We start from the raw sequence: 13,901 nt of genomic DNA, 5'->3' as shown, positions 1-13,901 counted from the left end.
GGGGGGCATGGCCTAAAAAGTTGCTCACCCTTACCCTAGACTATAAGATTCATGCAACTGAGCAATTCCTTCCTTATTTCCTCAACCTCAGGCACCTGGATTTACTATGGCTAGTGCCACGTGCATGCAGTCCCAAGCAGGAGTTAGAATGTAGTGCTTGAAATGTTAGGAGCAAGAGGACTGAGTACAGCATCTTGAGTCTTGCTTTCCATAGAGAACAGACTGACAATGCTGCCCATTTCTCATTTGCAGCAGTGGCCTTCTCCTCCTCCACACCCACAGAATGCCTGAGCCAGAGGACTAAGAGAAAGCAGAGGACTCAGGATGGCACATACAATACGATCCTGCAAGCCAGGAGTGCATCAGACCAGTGTGTCTCAATTTTTTTTTTAAATAAAGTACCCCTTTTTAAATAAATAAAAAAAATCTTAAGTACCCCCAGACTTCTCTCATACCATTGGTTGAGAATCATGGTTTTAAAGTAATATGACATCTTGAAACAAGTGCCATTCCACCTTTCCAGATTACTGTACCCTTTGCAGGTGTCAGATTTGTTTTGCATACCATCAAGTTACACTGCACTTAATAACCATTTACATACAAAAACATCACAGAAGACTACTACTGAAAGCTTACTGACTTCCTACCATCTTATTATCAAATAAATGAATAGGAATAGAACTATTGTACTTACATTTCAGCATAAGACATATGAAGCAGTAGAAACAAGTCATTGTCTGAATGAATTTTTGAACTGTACTGACTTTACTAGTGCTTATATGCAGCCTGTTGTAAAACTAGGCAATAGCTAGATGAGTTGATGTACCCTCTGGAAGACCTCAGTATACCCCCAAAGGTACATGTACCCCTGGTTGAGAAACACTGCATCAGACAATGAGCACAGAGCCTGGAGAATGAGCACTTCAGACAGGCCTGGAGAAGGATAAGGTAGAGAGGAGAGACGCAGGACTCCCAGCTGGAAAGGGAGATGGACCTGCCCCAGGACATAGTAGAGCTTCTCAACAAGCGAACACAGATGGTGTGAATTCTGATCAAATGGGGCTTGTCTCCATCCACAGCCTATTGAAAACTGAGTATCAAGACCACCATATACTCCCACATTGTACCACTCCATCCAGAGGATCAAAGGTTCATATACATTAACCTGTGAGAGCTACCACTGATGTACCTGTAACTGAAATGGACACTAGTGTTTTTCCCACTCACAGAATCTGTTCTCTGAATGTACTGAGTTTTGTTAAAGTTCTAAATGTATGTGTTTTAAACCTTGACAGCTTCATTTTTCACTAAATTGTTTTAGAAAATAAATTTCTATTAAAATAATTATTCTTCATTAGTTTGCAGAATTGAGTGCTTGGCAGGTCCAAAGCAACCAATTACTTAGTAGGCATCCTTCAGTATGCATATACTTATATAAGTCTTACTTATAATGTGACATAACTGATAGGATAAGCCTGAACAAGTGATATACTGACAATCTTATATTTTTACATGTACAGCAACCACCACACAATTCCTACCAGACCACAACCAAGCAGGACCAGGAAAAGCACACTGCAACAAAACATATTACCGTGGCTTATTGCTAAAATGGTCTTTCCAAGCCTCCCCGAGCTCTGCTTTGAGCTCTTCTAATAGCCCTTCTGTCTAGCTGTTCAAACTCAGACACCACTCCCCCAATCCTAAAGGGAACTTCAGTCTTTTCTTCACAGGACTTACATAGGACAAACCAGACAGCTGTGGGGTTGGGATATTTTTCTAAAGGAGGCCCAAACTTGTGAGTAAACAATGCCAGTCACCTTTCAAATAACCAAAGGCACATTCAACTGTCTTTCTTCACCTTGGTTCTGTTGAGGTGTTGTGATACAGCTTCATAGTCTAGAGGAGCAAAGACTAGCATAGGTAACCAAGGATCACAACTGTAATTTCAGTATTCTCAATGGTAACCCTTAGGTCAAAAAAAAAAAACCCCACAGTGCTTTCAGTGGTCTGTTTTCTTCGAGACCTGAGTATCATGCACCTCTCCCAGTGACCCATTGGCACTTGCATAATTGTAGAAATTCAGCCCTTGTCTCTTGATGCACTCAGTGGAAGAGATCTCATGTCAAAATAGGGATATCACTGTCATTTGACTATCCCATTGCAACAAATCCATCCACCTGATCCTGCATATTGCCAAGAGTTACAGTTCTGTGTAACACAAGATGATTAATGAACCTGCACACCTGTATGACAATCACCTCAGTGGTGGAGTTCCTGATTCCAACCTGCAATCATTTCTGCAACCACTGCTCATAATCCCAAAACTGCACTATGATATGATCCCAGAGGTCAGCTCCTATGTCTTGGGCTTCACCATCTACAGCTACACTGTGAACCAGTAGGGCTGACAGCCACCACAGGCCTGGGAGCAAGATGTGTGTGTGAGGGCTTCTCCACATCCCCAGAAGAGAGTAAAGCCTTAGGCAGAAGGGGTAGGGCCAAGGGCAGTCAGCCCAAAGACCACCAGAGCATGGCATTAGAGCCCACCTGTCATCCAGAGTACCAGAATAACATGCCCACAGCATTTCAAAGGGGACCAGAGCTCCCAGCCACTACTGAAGCTACTGCAGCAGAAGCACTGAGTTCTGGGTCCCTTTGAAGTGTCAGGCCTCTATGCATTTGCTTGCCTTGCCCCCTCTTGTTCGCAGCAAGCCTGCCAACACCACCAAGAAACTTGAATTCATTCTCACTATGTCCCACAGCAATCTGTCCTCCAAGAAACTGTCACATTCCCCACTGATTCAGTTTTGCTCATGGCTCTGCAAATGCTGCAGGACTGTACTCCATCTGCTCGCAACACTTGCTTCTGACAGAGATGGAGGACAGTGAGTAGGACCATATGGGTTTGTGAGATTTTGAAGGAGAAAAAAGGATGTGAAACTTATGGGATAGAGAGAGCATAATAGGATAAAGTCATTTACAAACTGGGAAGTTGGACCATATGCTCCTGATCACTCCTGTGATACTCTTTTTGGCCCCTACAAAAGACACCACCTTAGATGGTGGCAAATGGTACACTGAATACCTACTCATGGAGCACCTTGTTCTTCACTGATAATTGCTCTCTTGGCAAGTGCATGGACCGCTACCACAAGGAGCCAAGTCTTTAGGTGCAAAAGTATGTACTCGCTGTGGCAGCTTTGTGTTGATGTAACTTGTGACAACTTCAGTTTCTAGTGTATAGCTGGCCTAAGCCCAAGTAAAAGATCCCTAGTGACTAGCATGTATTAGCCCTATAAGACATATAGAGCTTAGTCATTATAGAAGCTATTACTTTTTGAAATTTAGGAAAATTAAGTTGTATGTATTTATGTTTACCTCCTTTAACTCTGTAAATAAAACTTGCTTCCTTTTCCTAGTTAATAGATTGTTAGCTAATTTAATATAGGATTCACTACTAAGATTGCCTTTGGTGAGAGACTTACAGTACAATTGAGCTCAGGTAGGTATATCTACATATATTTTCGTTTCCTATTTCATAGTGCTGGAAAGGATCTTCAGAATTCATTGAGTCCAGTCCCCTGCACTCACTGCAGGACCTATCACCATCCAACAGATTTTTTTTTTGTTAAATCTATTTGGGCCAGATCCCTAAATGGCCCCCTCAAAGATTGAGCACCCAGCCCTAGGTTTTAGCAGGCCAATGCTCAGACCACTGAGCTACGCCTCCTGCACTGACATCTGACGATTTCTGTGATCTTTCGTGTAAGGCACCATCTATCTCAAAGGTAAACCTATGTGAGTGGCAAGATATACTGGAGTGCCCAAAGGGACTGTTACTCCATGTTAAAGCTAATATAGTGCTTCAGAAGTTCATGCTTGATAATTCATTGGTGAAATCTAAGTACAGAACTCACAGCTACTTTGGGGTTTGTGCCTTGCTTATTAACAGTGTGCTTGAGGTTTGTACCTATGTTCTTAAGCCACTGCAGTAAACTGCTATGGAATATGGTGCTTGTTACAATCCTGGGATGGCTGAATCAAAGGGAATCGGTACGCTACCCCCCAAGTGCAGACTATCATGGTGGGATCTGCAATTTATGCCAAAGTTTTGTGCTGTAACTCTCCTGTGTAGATGCTGCAGGCCCAAACTCTAAGGCCTCTACTTCACATTTATTTAGACTACTTTATTGTTATTATTTATTAGCCTCTTGCTTGTGCCAGGTGCTGTACAAACATGAGACACAGCATATAAGGTTGCCAACCCTCCAAGACTGTCCTGGCATCTCCTGGAGTTAAAGATGTCATATGATGAAACCTCCAGGAATACATCCAACCCAAACTGGCCATGCTAAAACAGCACTGCTCTGACAGACTGTCCACTGGAGGTGGAGATTGTAATTCCCAGCTCAAAAAGACATGCTAGCTCTGATTAAGCTCATGCACAAATAGCAGCACAGCCACAGTTGCATCTGCTGCTGTGGCTGCACTGCTATTTTTAGTGCATTAGTTTGATCAAAGCTAGTGTGAGACTGTTTCAAACTTGGAATTATATGTTCAGCTCCAGTGTGGATTTGCTGACAAAGGCAACCTAACAGGCAGATCAGAGAAATGGCGAAGAACAAGGGGAACACTTTCCCACTGACAATCATCCATATCTATCAAATGCAATACTGTAATGAGTGTACAGACTGACATACATAGAGGGTGCCAGTTCTCTCTCTCTCTCACACATGCTCACATATAGTGCAAAACCTGAGCACTTTGACTATTGAGGAAGGTGGAATTTTGAGCCAGATGCGCCCACCTTCCCCCTCCAGAAGGGATATACTGCTTGGATTCAGGCACTTTGTTCAGTTCTCCAGGAAGCTTAGCTTCACATCAGGAATTTGGTTCCAGGGCTTTGTTCTAGCCCATCTTCCAGCCAACAGATTTATGATTCAATGCGATTCATGCAGACATTGCTCTAACACTGCCATCTCATTCCCTGCCTGCTGGAGGAGCCAAACAGGAAGTGGGGGGGGGGGGTAGCACAATGAGGACATGGATAGTACAGTCTATGCTCCCACTCTCCAGCATAGAGCAAAAGCACAGATCAGCCCCCATGCACTTCATCTCAGTAATTCCACAAGCAGGATCTCATTAGTCGTGCACTTCCCAAAAGGTTTAAATTCTAAAATGTTGGATTCATGTTCAGTTGAGAAAGAAAAAGAGTGAGTCATCCCTGTGTCCTGCACTGCAGCAGGGCATGGGAACTGGACAGGCAGGCTGTGGGAGTACAAGATAGCAGACCCACACCACGCTGGAGCAGGGAACTGAAATGATTCACCCCACCTTCTTGCAAACAAACCCTGATTCAGAGAGTGTTTGAGGACACAGCATCCTCTGATAAATCAGATGAGTGCAACGGGAAGTGAGGAGGGGCCATCTCCCTCCTCACATATTAGCCCAATTTCCTGTCACAGTGGAAACTTTAGGGAAATTTCATCTTTATTCCCAGATGAAAACAATATTAAATGGGAGTTCTGGGTGAGAGTGCACTGTAGTAATCAAGGGAAAACATTTCAGCGTTGCGATAATCCCAAACCCAAACATTAGAAACACAAGAAATTCATATTTAAGGTTAAGCATAAAATAATTATACATTAACAGATTCCATGGCCAGAAAGTACAAGAGTGTCTCTGCCATATTTGGGGTTGTGAAGGCATTTTCTCCTGAATCAGATTGGCTCACAGAGTAGGGTTCTCAGACTATGGGGCCTGTCCCCTAGAGGTGTGTTAAGGAACATTTGGTCCGATACAGAAAGACCCAGCCTCCACATGGCTGGCTCGTCTCCTTGCCACGATCCTAACCACAGCTCCAGCTCCGATTGTGGCCCTGGCTCCTGACAGTGTCTTCCAGAGGGTTAGGTGGTAGAATTTTAAAAGTTTGGGGACCACCAAATTGACCTTGAGTATGTGGCCAAGATCTGCTATGCAGACAGCTGTGGAAGAATTCTCTATAGTAACTCTGAGCTCTCATGATCTAGTGTCCTGTCACTAGACTTTGGAGATCTAAGCTTTATGATATTACAGACAGCCCCATCATACCATCCTCTCCAGACAATTTTCAAGATCAGTCTTTATTAGTTAGTTTTTTCACCCCCACTGCTCCCTTTGAAAGAAAGACTGTTCCAAATGGGTAGAAACCTTCATCTAATTTCAAGCTCTAAATTTGTTGCTGACCAGTTTATATCCATCTATTTGAAACATTTGCCCTTCAGTCTGTCTGTGAAATTAAGGCTTCCCAGTAGTACTTTTTCCCCCATTATAAACACTAAAGACATCTCATTTCATCTCCTAGTCTGTTGCATACCGCAAGCCCTCTCTCAGGGAATCTCTGGTAGGTTTCTTCCCCAAAGCCCTCTTGAACCACAAAGATTCTGTTTTATTAAATTGAGACTAAGATGATTAGTTGTTGGACGAAGCCTTGGAAGATCATCTAATCCACAGCCTAGCTCAAAACAGAACCAATTGGCTCTGTGCACTACCACACCACCGTCCTGCATACTAGCTCTGCAGATCCAATGGGCCAGGAACTGTGGCCAGACGGAGCTGTGGGGATAGTGCCTGTGAATAGAGGCAGCATGCAGAGTCACCTGGACATGCCTCTCCTAGGGAATCAGGTACAAGTTGCTACTTGCAGGGAGTGATCCACCACAATGAGCACCCCAAAACCCCTCCCATGCCCCAAGCCTCTGCCTCAAGGTCCCTCCCACACCCAGACTTCCAGGAGTTTTTCCATTTACTGATACTCCCTGGAACCCCAATGTGCCAGATGAAAAAGCATTCACTGTACAATGCTACTCTACAGGAAAGAGATGGAAAAAAGTTAAGTGAGCACCACATACCACACTATCTGTATTCCAGTCATGACTGCTGCTCCACCATGTTTCTGTTATCCTTATTATATTTGGTTTCACTTTCAGTAGCTCTAGTTCCCCCATTTTGTTCCTAGGCTCCTTGCATTTGTGTACAGACATCTTAGCTGCTTCAGCTTGGTTTGCTCAGATTCTACACCTGCTTAGGCAGTCATTCTATTGCCAATATTATCTGACTGTTAGCTTCATTTGGTATTGGCACTATGTCTATTCTCCTATCCACTGCTGTTTCTTTCCTTATAGTTCTATCCTCTCTTGATTTTTCCCCTTCTGATTATTAGAATCAGGCATGGAGATCACATGAACATCTCACAACCCTCTCCTCCAAACTCTTAATAGTCTTTTAATCAGTTGGGTCAACCTCCATTCCAAAAGTCTTTTTCTGCTCACTACTTAGGTGAAGCCCAACCCAAAAGAGCAGTCCTGTTTTATGTCCAGTGGTTGAATACCCCACAGCCATCCTGTTAGCAACATTGCCTGAGACATCTGCAGATTATAATCTTGCCTTGCCTTCCCTTCCCTCTCCTCTAGGCAGGACTAGTAGACTCCCACTGATGATCACCTGAACCTCAGTTTTTTTGTTCCATCCCCAGCATTCCTTTTTGCACACTGTCCACTACTAGCCTCTGAGAACTGCAGGGCGAGAAAACCCACAACTGTGAAAGATCAGGAGTAGAAGGGGGTATTGCAGGGCTAGACTCTGCCCTAGCTATTCTCTGACACTGCAACATATCATATGTGCCATTGCAATTAGCCAGCAATTATTTGCATGTGGGCTGCAATCTAGACCATATGTTTGGAAACCCTAGAATGTCAGGGAAACATAAGCCCCCAACTGGGCTCTGTCTTGTTAAAAATGACTAACCCTTAGTGTCTGCAAGTCTAATTTCACCATTTTAATGTTGCTAAACAGATCAAAGTTGTTGCTGCTCTTTCTATCTAAGGAACAACTTTCCTTGGAGCTGCTCTTATGCTCCAAGGAGTTTCCAGATCCAGCTATTCGCAGCACTCCCACATCATCTTGGTTCCCAGCAGCAACCAGTATCAAGGCCAGGCACAATCTCAGACTGTAGTTTGGCAAAGGTGTAGGAGGAGAGGGCAATGGATGCTCCCAGTTTCTGCAGGCAGTTCTCTTCTGCTTGCCATGTATTTCCTGAACTGGTGTACCTCCCAGCTAGTAGTTTGGTTTGTCAGCATTTGAGGCAAAAAACTTCCTCTAATACAAACTTCAGCTAGCTCTCAAGCAGACTGTCCGGGTTATGTGTGTATGTGTCTCCAGAAGGAGAGTTGTATGGTTAGTAGTTAATGCCTCAGTCAAAACTTTTGGGGTCTGGCTCTGTGTCTGCCACTGACTCGCAGTGTGCTCTTGAACAAGTCACATCATTGTTCTACATCTCAGTTTCCCCTCTGTAAAATGTCTGATAAGGCTTCTGACATGGTCTCAACTCTCCTATGCTTTCATGGATGATGTACTATCACACTCATTCTGTGGTTCTCTCTTTCCATCCAGGCCATCACCAGAGGAGGCTTTGCAGTGGCATGAGTCCCTGGAGAAAATCCTGCAAAATGCTTGTAAGTTCCCTTTAACCCTGTTGCAAGAGCAGAGATAACCAGAGTGTGAAATGTCTCCTCTGACACATAGCAGTGACCCATCCCTGGTGGTTCTCTTTAACAATAGCGTGATGGGGGCGGGGTTCGATAGTTCCTGGGTAGGGTGCAAGAGAGGGTCCAGAAGGGAGCAGCTCACCACATACTATGCTGCCTAGTGCAGCAGTCTGGGAGCTGACCTTATCCATGAAGATGAAGGCAAAAAAGCATTGAGTACTTCAGCTTTTTCCATAACATCTCTTATCTGTCATTAGGTTCCCTTCCCCACACTTTTCCTGACCTCCTTGTTGCCAACACACACAGAGAAGCCTGTTTCCTTGCCCTTCACATTCCTCGCTAGCTGCAACTCCAACTGTGCTTTGACCTTCCTGATCACTGCCCTGCAATCTCGAATACCCCTCCCTACTCAGTGTCCTTTTTGTATTCAAGCTCATTAGGTTTTCTTAACAGAGAAATCTTCAGTCGCCAGTCATATTTGCTATTCTCTCTGCACATTGGCATGGTTTGTAACAGAGAGGTAGCCATGTTAGTATTCTGTATTCTATCAAAACAAAAACAGCAATCATGTAGCACTTTAAAGGACTAACAAGTTGTTAGTCTTTAAAGTGCTCATGACTGATGTTTTGATTGGTGTGGTTTATTCTTTAAAGTACACAAAATATATCAGAAGGACAGAACAGGTTATGCAGCTGGGAGAGTAGCACTGTAGGTGAAAGAAAATGTAGAATCAAAGGAAGTAATCTCAAACAAATCAAAGTGTTCTATAGAATCTCTCTGGATAGAAATTCCATGCTTAAATAAGACTATAGCAATAGGGCTATACAGTATTATAGACCACCTGACCAGGACAGTTATAGTGATTATGACATGCAAAGGGAGATTAGAGAGGCAATCAAAATGAAACTCTCAGTAATAGGGATTTCAGTTATCCCCATATTGACTGGGTACGTCACCTGAGGATGAGATGTGATGATAAAGTTTCTCGATACTTTAAATGACCACTTAACCTGTAAAAGAAGCAGTGAGAGATAAAAAGCTATCTTTTAAAATGTGGAAGTCAAAACCTAGTGAGGAAAATATAAAAGGAGCATAAACACTGACAAATTAGCGTAAAAAATCTAATAAGAAAAACCAAAAAGAAGTTTGAAGACCAGCTAGCCAAAAACTCAAAAAGAATAGGAAACTTTGATTTTCTGGTCATTCTGCTGCTCAGTATGGCTCTGCTCCCCTTTCTCCAGGCTTGGTACTGGGTTGAGCGAGTTCAGCGGGCAGGGGATTCAGGGTTATGTCAAACATGTGCCCTGCTTTGCAACACATCTCTTGCTTTCTCATTCCTTCTCCAGCTGATTCCCAGAGTTCACTTTCTTGGGACTGTTCTCTGACTAACCCTGCCTGGTGCTCACTAATTAGTATGTGCTTTCCTGCAGTCAAGGCAGAGGCTGCCTGGGAGCAGCAGCCACTGTTAACCATTCTCAGATCTTTGTCAGACATTGCTGGCTGCCAAACCCCAAGAAGAGCGTTTCTTAAGCTATGTTGCACGCAACACTGGTGTTCCATGAGGAACTTGCAGCTAGAATGTTACTTCTTCCTTGCGATGAGACCTGGTTAAATTACTTCATTTTAGTTTTGCTGTATATGTTGTTGTGTGGTTTTGGTCTGAATTTTTTTTTTTTTTTTTTGGAAGAAAACCTGTTTCATAGGTGTTCCACGCTAAAAAAAAAAAAATACATTCTTTGGTGTTCTGTGGTCTCAAAAAGTTTAAGAAACACTGGTCTCAAACCCTGGCACCTAAGCAGCAATGAAACAGCCCCACAGCTGAAACCTTCCACTACTTTCCAACATCTTTTATTCTAAGCCCAGACCCCCTAGGCTCTGGGGTGGAGTTCTAGAGCATCTAGAATTGACTTGACTTATCAGGATCAACTTTGTTCCCTGGTATAGATCAGGGCTCTTTAGGCTCATGCTGACATCCCTTACTCCATACAATAGCATTGCATAGAAAGGTCAACAGCTGAGCCCAGAGAGATCAATTTTGCCACATCTTCACTGATGCAGCAAAATTGAAGTGATTTTGCTGCCTTCTACTGAGATATTTGCCTGCTTTGACAGACTCCTCATCTGGGGGGGGGGAGGGGACCTGCACTTCCAGGCAGCTCTTTGTGTGCCTCAGAGAGGTCTTTGTCCCCCAGGGGCTTCCCAACGGCTAGGATCTCCCTTTACCAAGCCATTTTCATCACAGGCCAGTCTTGAGCAGAGATGGAGTAGGACCCAATCCACAGGTCTTGAACTGCCCCGGTTTGGCCTGAGTTGGGTACTCCTCCAGGGGAAAGGAGTCCAGTCCCACCAACTCCCTTGGACTCCGGCCCAGGGACCCTAGGAAGGACGGGAGCTGGCAGGGCTTTCACCCTGCACCATGGCAGCAACCTTTCCCTAGGCCTCTGCCCCCACCACTTCCCTCTGGTACCTTATAGATGGTGATGGTGATGGTGATGGTGATGGTATTGCATTGCATTGCTTTGCTTTGCTTTGCTCTGCTCTGCTCTGCTCTGCTCTGCTCTCTACAGCCTCTTTCTCTCCAGGCACTGCTCTCCCCTCTTGCTGCCTGGGGAAAGCCTTTTGTAGGGAGCCTGGAGGCCTTAACTGGTCACAGGTGCTTGACTGCAAGCAGATGCTGGCTGACTCCTAACAAGCCCCAGCTGTCTATGCAGCCTGCAGGACTTGCTCCCTCTTGGAGCTTAGAATGAGAACAAACAGGTGTTCCTCCAGCACCCAAAATGTTCATCCTCCATCAAGCATTTGCCACTTGCAGCTTCTGACCTGCCACACTGCTCAGACAGGTCTTTCTTCCTGGCAGAGAAAAGGTCTTCGCTGTTCAAATGCCCTGTGGGCTGCACTCAGCCCCATCCTGCACCCAGGACTCTAGGGCTACGTCTACACGTGCACCCAACTTCGAAATAGCTTATTTCGATGTTTCGACATCGAAATAGGCTATTTCGATGAATAACGTCTACACGTCCTCCAGGGCTGGCAACGTCGATGTTCAACTTCGACGTTGCTCAGCCCAACATCGAAATAGGCACAGCGAGGGAACGTCTACACGGCAAAGTAGCACACATCGAAATAAGGGAGCCAGGCACAGCTGCAGACAGGGTCACGGGGCGGACTCAACAGCAAGTCGCTCCCTTAAAGGGCCCCTCCCAGACACACTTTCATTAAACAGTGCAAGATACACAGAGCCAACAACTAGTTGCAGACCCTGTATATGCAGCACGGACCCCCAGCTGCAGCAGCAGCAGCCAGAAGCCCTGGGCTAAGGGCTGCTGCCCACGGTGACCACAGAGCCCCGCAAGGGCTGGAGAGAGAGTATCTCTCAACCCCCCAGCTGATGGCCGCCATGGAGGACCCCTCTATTTCGATGTTGCGGGACGCGGATCGTCTACACGTCCCTACTTCGATGTTGAACGTCGAAGTAGGGCGCTATTCCCATCCGCTCATGGGGTTAGCGACTTCGACGTCTCGCCGCCTAACGTCGATTTCAACTTCGAAATAGCGCCCAACATGTGTAGACGTGACGGGCGCTATTTCGAAGTTACTGCCGCTACTTCGAAGTAGCGTGCACGTGTAGACGCAGCCTAAGCAGGTCTTGACCCTCTGCAAGCAAACCCTGTCCAGGGAAGGCAGAGGGGAGCCCTTCTCTGGCCCCAATGGCCACCATAGCTACACTTGTTTCACCTGGGCAGAGATGGCTCTGTGCCAGTCCTACACCAGTGTTCTGCCAATGTTTATGGGCTGTCACTGATGCCTCCTAGTACATCCCTCATTCATAGGGTTGCCAGATGTCCTCCACAGAAATACCAGACACAAGCAAGTTGAGGGGGGTGTTAAGGTGGGGGTAGAGCCTCATGTGCCTGCAGTGGCTGACAGCTGGAGCCCCGTATGGGTGGGGGGGGTGAGCTGGGGACAGGGGAGACTGAGCTGGGCAGACGGGGGATTGAATGGGGGTTAACCGGGGTGGGGGTGAGTTGAGCTGGCGGGGGGGCGTGGTTAGAGCCTGTGTGCATGCTGTCAGTGTCTGACAAATGGAGCCTTGTACCTCGTGGGGTGAGCTGGGGCTGCGGGGGGAGAGGCTGAGCCAGGTGGGGGAGTTGAATGGGGGCGGTAAATTGGGGCAGGGTGCTTGGGGAGGGTTGTAGCCCCCATTTGCTGAACCTGCCACACAGCAGGGGTGAGCTGGGGCCGCAAAGGGGTTGGGTCCAGGTCTGTGGGGGTTGGGGCCTGGGCATTGAAGCTGGGTCCACAGGGGTTGGAGGGGGCCCCAGGCATGCAGATGTAGCCCCCCACTGTGGGACATAAGCCAGGGCATATGGGAGGGGTGAGCTGGGGTCAAGGGTGTTGAGCCAGTGGGGGTGTAACGGGGGTGAACCGGCACAGCTGTCGAGTGGTGCTGCACTAGGAAGCAGGGGAAATGGGGTTTTAGCCTGACTGGCTGCCCGCAGCTGTGGAAAGCTTGGCACGCTGAGAGCCAGCTTCATATTGTGTGAAACTCATGTTAAAGAGTGGGGTCTGGTGAGGACATAGGGTGCAGGAGCAGGCTGGGAGTGCAGGGTCTGGGTGGGAGGTCCAGGAGCAGATGAAGGGGAGGTACAGGAAGTGGTTGCAGGAGCAGAGCAGTAGAGGGTGTGAGGGGTCTGGGTTGGGAGGAAGAGGTGTAGGATGTAACTGGCAGGTAGGAAGGGCACATGAGAAAGTGGGGCTGTGGGGCTGGAAAGGGGTGCAGGCTGGAAGTGGATACAGGAGCAGGGTGGTGATGGGAATGAGGGTGCAGGGGGATGGGGGTACAGGGTCTTCCAAGAGCATGTGGGGGTGGGGGGTCCACAGTTTGGGCTGAGGTGGGTCAGGAGATGGGGCCACCTACCTGGCACAACTCAGGGGGCATGCACATGTCTCCACATGGCTGTGTGTGTTGCAGGGAACCCACCCATGCTGGGACCATCCAAAATGCATGCACACAGCCATTGCCCACAATGTGGGATGGTACCCTGAGGAGTGCAGAAATCTTCTTCTCCCACCCCATCCATCACCAGACAGAGTCTGCAGCCCAGATTTAGCCCTGGCTTGCCTGGATCAGGCCCATGAGCATCAGGGATCCTCACCCTCCCTCAGCGAGGAGCTGGTGCTTGTGCTTCAGCCAGAGTTCCCCCCACACTCCCAATGGCTGGAGCAGCAGGGTGTGGCAAGGGCACAAGTCTTGCCGTCTGGATCAAAGGAAGCAGCAGGTCAGATCTGGCACATGGGCCATAGGTTCCCCACCTCTGGAACAAAGAGAGTGTACATGGGTGTCAAAGACACTTGGTGCCTCCTGCAGGCATT

General features: G+C 46.9%; 1 protein-coding gene across 1 annotated transcript in view; it reads left to right on the top strand.

Annotated features, from left to right (window-relative positions):
• RGS5 (regulator of G protein signaling 5) overlaps positions 1–13,901 on the top strand; it is a 63,636-nt gene that overhangs the window by 32,528 nt on the left and 17,207 nt on the right. Inside the window, exon 3 of the mRNA XM_075002785.1 lies at positions 8,434–8,495. Coding sequence (XP_074858886.1) covers positions 8,434–8,495 — 62 coding nt within the window. The remainder of the gene's footprint in view (positions 1–8,433; positions 8,496–13,901) is intronic.

Source organism: Carettochelys insculpta, chromosome 9 (genome assembly GCF_033958435.1).
Source record: "Carettochelys insculpta isolate YL-2023 chromosome 9, ASM3395843v1, whole genome shotgun sequence".
Taxonomy (NCBI): domain Eukaryota; kingdom Metazoa; phylum Chordata; order Testudines; family Carettochelyidae; genus Carettochelys; species Carettochelys insculpta.
The sequence above is the reverse complement of the archived record's forward strand: the minus strand, read 5'-3'. Positions and strand labels throughout refer to the sequence as shown.